General features: G+C 48.0%; 1 protein-coding gene across 1 annotated transcript; it reads left to right on the top strand.

Moving 5' to 3' along the window:
- Positions 1-347: 347 nt before the first annotated feature.
- On the top strand, positions 348-2,457 carry BKA67DRAFT_523682 (uncharacterized protein; the record flags this gene model as incomplete). Its single annotated transcript, XM_046098494.1, has 3 exons — positions 348-552; positions 608-682; positions 845-2,457. The coding sequence occupies 3 exons, from the start codon at positions 348-350 to the stop codon at positions 2,455-2,457; spliced, it is 1,893 nt and encodes a 630-aa protein (XP_045954198.1).
- Between the last annotated feature and the right edge of the window lie 4,148 nt (positions 2,458-6,605).

The following is a 6,605-nucleotide window of genomic DNA, read 5'->3' on the forward strand; positions in this document are numbered from 1 at the left end:
TAATATGGTCTTTAAATTGGGTCAGTAAGACACAATCTGAAGCGATTTTGGCTGCTGTTTATTTGCCGGCATTAACGTGGGATTCGCGCCGTCAGATTACGGCGCCATTGGCGCAGAAAGCCTATCCGAGATGTGCATCAGGAAAAAGAAGTTATCGGAAGGCTTCTACAGGCTCTTACGATGCCAAGAAATATGCAGGCGCCGTAAGACCCAATATACCCCGCAAAAAGCTTTTATAGTTGATGAAATACGTCTGAAGGAGGGCGAAATCTCGAAAAGAAACGTGCGCTTTCACTATCACCTTCTCGTAGATTAATCAACGAGACTTGTTGCTTCATTCCATCGTGATGTATGGTGGTGCTTGGTTTGGAGGGGCAGTGCTTCTCACGCAGTTGATACTGTGCCATATCCCTCAAATTGGTGCATCGGAAGCAAATCGTGGAACACCGCTCGAACCAAGGTCGTTTGCGAATAGTACATTCGACTACGTGATTGTAGGTGGTGGGTTGACCGGACTTGTTGTTGCTAGTCGTCTCACCGAAGACCCTAATAGTAAGTCGTTCCTATCAGGATTGTACTGTTCTCTGAACTAATCATTTGTTTGCAGAGAATGTATTGGTGGTTGAGAATGGCTATATTGAAAGAGGCTATTTGGCAGATGTTCCATATGCCACCATAGGATGTGAGAATTTTTTTATTTATTTTCTGCCCTTTCCAGTGTGCACATGGAAAAAAGATTTGTGGTTTGTCGCGTGAGGTCGAACCACTCGTGACTGTATTTAAATAAACTAAATATTGTCAAAGCCATCTATCAAAGACTCATGATTAACTCCTAGTTTCTTAGTAAATAGAATATATATGTGGAATATTACGTCGGCACCTGTTGAGAACCTCGACAACAAGACCTTTTTCGTCACTGTCGGGAATGCCGTCGGAGGAGGCTCCCAGGTTAATGGAATGGCGTGTACTCGTGGTTCTAAAGGGGACTACGATGCCTGGGAGCAACTTGGCAATCCTGGATGGGGCTGGGATGGGCTCTTCCCATATTTCTTGAAAAGTACGAATTTTACACCGCCATTGCCAGAGATTATTGATGAATACGGCGTGACGTGGAACGAATCGGCATGGGGTAATGATGGACCAATTCAAGTCAGCCACACGAGCACCTTCTTTGAGGATACTAAACCTATCAGAAAATCATGGATAGACCAAGGTGTGCCCGAATTGGTGGAAGGCGCTGATGGAGATAGCCTGGGGTTATTTTGGCTCCCTACAAACCTGGATAGTCGCAATGGCACGAGGTCTTTCGCACGATCAGCTTACTTCGACCCGGCTGTTGCTCGTCCAAATCTCCATCTTCTTACGGGACACAAGGCCATTGAAATACTATTCGAAAAGGGGAACCTCGAAGCCACCGGAGTACGGATACAATCAAGGGCCAATGATTCCATCATCAAAGTTTCTGCGAGTAAAGAGGTCATATTAGCAGCTGGTGCGATATTTACACCCCATCTACTGCAACGCAGTGGACTGGGCCCAAAAGATGTCCTTGAAAGCGCAGATGTAATAGTCAAAAAGGATATCTCAGCTATTGGAGCGAATTTTCAGGATCATCCAACGGTGTATATGTCTTATAATGTCACCAACCTCACGTCTCCTAACCCCTCATCATTGGATACAAATACAACCTACAATGGCACGGCCTGGGAGCAATATCTCGTGAACCATACGGGTCCTTACACAGGCGGGCGGGTTAGCTTCAACGGGAACAGCTTGATGTTCCTTCCACTTTCGGGTGTGGTGAACAAGTACGAGGAGCTAACAGATGATATTGGTTCTCAAAACGCGGTCGACTTTCTGCCCTCACTTTATGCCCAGAGCCAACCACTTCTCAGAGGATTTGAGTTACAACGGAAGATCGTGAGTGAGCTCTTTTTACATAATAAGTCCGCTTGCTGCGAAATATTCCCATCCATCACTGGTGGAGCAGGCGTAGCTCTCCAGAAGCCTCTTTCCCGGGGTACTGTTACCCTTGACCCGTCCGATCTTGATGCACCTCCAGTAATCCGCTACAATACTCTGGCAAACCCCATTGACGCCGCAACTGTGGTGGCAATGGTGCGATTCCAACGAGAGCACTGGTCCCGGCCACAACTCGCCCGATATTCCCCAGTCGAAACGGTCCCCGGTGCTCAGTACCAGACTGACGAGGAAATTCTGGAAGCCCTCGTATCCACAGGGACTATTGCTCCTAGCTTGGCCCATCCAAGTGGCACATGTGCCATGATGCCGGAAGACCTAGGAGGCTGCGTCGGACCGAATCTTCTTGTGTACGGAACCAAGAGGCTGTCAATCGTGGACGCATCTATTCTACCGCTCATTCCAGGCACACATCTGCAAATGACCATGTATGCGGTGGCGGAAAAAGCCGCAGACATCATCAAAAGCAGGTCTTGATGCCTTCTTAATCTAGCATTAAGGCTAAGGCTTAATTAATTTACCATAATCTATGTGGAATTGTCTCAATTCTAAGTGGCAAGACTAGACAATTACCAGTTGAGCAAACGCAATTAGAATCCGCAACAGTTTTCGTCAAGCACCGGGAATTGACTATCCCGTGATCATGATTAACACCCATGAAGCTGCAGTTTGTTACTAGGACAGCCAGTCTGGATATGTGAACAGCTTGTTTGTGATATGATGACGTAGCCGTTCGTCAAAGAGCAAGACGCCACGACTTCCCGTCCCGCAACCATGGCAGTCACGTTTTTTGTGAATGGGCTTGCATGGCGGCTTCGAGCTGTCGGTATTGGCGAGTTTCCTTCTGTAGCGCATTTGTCTTTTGAAGGTTAGTCCCCCTAAAGTAGACACTTGGTGCACGGCCGGCAATGTTTGGGCGCGGCACGGCTCATTGAGCTGAGGGATCATCGTTTCGGGCACTAAAGACATCTGGTGACGACGGGTGAAACACGTTACAAAGACTCATGGTGTGGTTGTCTCTCCATTCGATATCGTGTCCCAGAATGGAGTCCCGCCGAGAAGAAAGAGAGAATTCGATGATGCGAAAAGGGGAGGTGGAGCAAGACATTTGCCTGTCAAATGAACGGGATCCTCTCTCGGGCAGCGCGGGCGGGACGTGCCTAGTTGGGCCTGTTTCCCCCATATTCGAAATGCCTTAATCAGAGACACTGGGGAGATCCTTCTCGTGGTAGCTATATTGGTCATGTCTGATGTTTTAGAGCCGTGGCTGCTTCGTTTCCTTGACTCGTTTAGGTCATTGGTACGGAAACGAAATTGTTCGCCCTGGATGATTATTTCCAATATATCGAAATAATAACCATAATGTTCCCTGACATGGCATCTCGTCCTTGCACAATAACCATTAACTTACACCTCGAGGTTGCTCTTAGTCGACTAAGAAGGCAATGTAACATATAAAGATTCGAAGTAACGGCGCTACGTGCATGTTTAAGAGCCCTAAGCAAACATGGTTGACTGGGGTCAATAATTAATAAAATGATTTATCGAACTTTAGCAGTAATAATAATTGTTATTGTTCTTGAGGTGTATTTTCCGAGCTTTGAAGAGCTGCTAGCTACTGACTGAGAGACACCGGGCTGCAAGGCTAGCCCTACCTAGTTATTGACGCAGAACGAAGTACATACTTGTGAAGTCATCGTGGTCCAAGAGTCTCCCCGTTACGAGGACAACGTAGATCCCTACTTTCGTCAATGAACACCGTTTCATGCAAGAGCGATTCAAGAATGTCCACAGGGACAAGATGCCTGACAGCCACGTTGTTGGACCCTTTTGAATGGAGTAATTAGTCGGACGAACTTCCCGGGATGGTGGCCCGGCGACCTAACTTGAGTCAACAGTTTAATGGATTGGGTGTAAGGTGACCGAATTCTGTGTTACGGTTGGCGCTAGCAGGTCCATGCTCCCCCGTTCCACGTTCCACCACCGGGGGTAATCGGTGCATTAATGCCCTGTGAAACGTGATGGGCGGGGCGGAGTTGAGCCCGCCGCAGCGCACCGTCGTTCTTCTGGAAGATTGGTGTTGTGCTTTGCTTGAACGAAACAAGGATGATGCACCATGTTGGAACAATTTGGCAATTACAACAGAATATTTCAACCATGTCTACAACCTAGCGCTCGATGTTCTGGCGTGCTGGAAATACAAAACAATACATCTGACATCCCGAGTCATGGCTGTTGAAGCTCCAGGGTCCTCTCAAAAGTACCGACGTTTAGTCCTGGTGGTGATGCTACTTAGTCTATTTTATATATGCAAATGGCGAATGGGCCTTGTTCATACCACAGATACAGGGTAGAGAAACATCCCGTTGACCGCTTTTATCGCTTCGAACAATAGGTCGAAGAGCGCGAAGATGCACTGAAATTCATACAACAACAATCAGTAGTGGAATAACTTCCTTACCATGATCGTTGCTAGATGCGCATTAACCTTTGCGCTACGTCTAACCCCCGTGCGTGTTGGTTGCACCTTTTGGACATGTGCACGGAAAAGCTTCTAGGGCCGGAGGAAACATTCTAGCGTTGACCTAGAGACGGAGAACCCATCATTTGATATGAAATTAGTAGTCGCCGGGAGTTCTGGCGGAAACTTAAATCTTCAGGGTAGAATTTGAGGCTATCCATATGTAGGGCGATGCTACGTCATTATATTCGTGGTCCCTCTTGTGCTTTGATTATCTCGACCCGAGGCTTTGAATATGCTAACATGAGCATGGCTTCGGAAGCGTTGAATGCTGAGATCTGCGCTAGTAGTACCCGTGGTAATGCTACTTGAGACTTGTCCACCACCGGCAATTGCTGTCAAAGACAGAGGATGGATACCTTATGGATCTGTATGACCGGATGGAGAAATGATTGCGCGGATGAAAGGAGTGTTGCTGAGCTCATCCTTCAGAGTGGATGAGTTATAGTAATGCCGTTATGGCCCTACACTGAATGTCACGTAGCACTGAAGTCCCACAAGCACAACGGACAATTCTAATACGAAATATGTGGATATCAGATTCTTCTAGCACTGGTAATCAGCACACATAGTTAGTAAGACTGAGGACAAAACAGAAGAATGTACCTGCTGCCTTCTCAAGGAAATATGCCATATGAGGCTCAATATAATCCATGTTTGTCATGGAATAGCTTCACCGCCACTGCGCCAGAATCCTGAGATATAAAGACGGCTTGATATTAATCAGATCACGAGTATGGTATTATCGTAACGTTTCAAGGCAGCTGGGCTCCGCAAACCTGTCCAGATGTATCACTCTCTGCCGTTCCCTAGGTTCTTTTGGGTTGGATTGACACGGATTTCCTCCAAAGCGGCGGACATTATCCCGTAGCGTTAGAACCTGGACGAAGGTTCTTGATAGACATGGGCCGTTTAGTTCCGGAAGGCATGCACTTGATACCCTGCAGTTGTCAAAGCAGGGGATGACTACTGGTAGCGAGAGCCGGTGTACGGTTTGCGGTCCTCACCGGCCGGCACCGATACTTCCCTGGTCGATATGCCATTCGCTTCTCAACTAAACCGTCTCCCCGGATCCTCAAGCCATGTATTTTCATGGGGGATCAATCAGACGTGGGCAGATCAAAGAAGCTTACATCACTCTCTTTCGGAAGCCACTGATGAGCCCGATGGACGGCTCGCAATGTTACGACCAGGTCATAGCACAGTCACTTATATAGGCAGTGTGGGCGGGCATACCTTGGTCTGTCCGACCATCAACCCAGCGCATCGAACTGCTTGTGATCGAATCTAATCAGGTTAAAGAAGCCGAAATCAAATTTCCAGTTTGCGCTCTACTCTTCTTGAGAGAGGCTTCCTGTACCCCTCATTTCAGATCGCCAAACCGTCGGGCCGAACCAGGATACCGTGGTAGAGAACATACGCCTCGTGCTTGGTGTGACAGGGTGCGCCTCTTTTCATGCGCAAGAAGGAACGTGTACGCGGTAAGATTGCGCGTGTATCGTCCCGGAGCGCGCGTGATTACAAGCAGGTCCCCGTCGGGCGAGCAGTCTCCCAGCTGATCATGCCTGTTCCTCGGTTAGCTGCTGAAGCTGCAACCACTTCACATGAAGAGGTTGGCGTGATATTCTGTATTGAGATTTTCAAAATGAGTGATTTCAAGGGTTTCAGGTAGCGTTCCCGAGGCTTTCAATTTTTCCGTGACTTTGGTAGAGTCACAGATATCAGGGCTGTCAGTGGTGGAAATGACCAAGTGCCTTGCACGGGTCTCGTTCAGGTCCCATACCACAATTAATTCTGAACCTCATCCTCGGGTCGTCTTGCGACATCGATTCATCATGGCGTCTGACGTTACAATCTCCCCCACAAGGCTTCCGAAGAGCTGCCAGAATTGCTCAAGCGATAGACCGGATGTCAAGCCCCCCCTGTATTCAAGCTTCAGCAGCGGGGCCATCAGGATCACGGAGCTAGGGGAATGCCTTTTAGCTCTTCCGCGGGTCAAGCCATTAAGAATTTGGGTACCACATGCGACAATGACAGGAAAATTGTAAATCTTGTCATTTTACTTGAATGGATGGGCAGCAATGGCCCCACTGCTAATGACGGA

The sequence above is a fragment of the Truncatella angustata genome (assembly GCF_020726525.1).
Source record: "Truncatella angustata strain MPI-SDFR-AT-0073 chromosome Unknown BKA67scaffold_8, whole genome shotgun sequence".
In the NCBI taxonomy this organism is placed as follows: domain Eukaryota; kingdom Fungi; phylum Ascomycota; class Sordariomycetes; order Amphisphaeriales; family Sporocadaceae; genus Truncatella; species Truncatella angustata.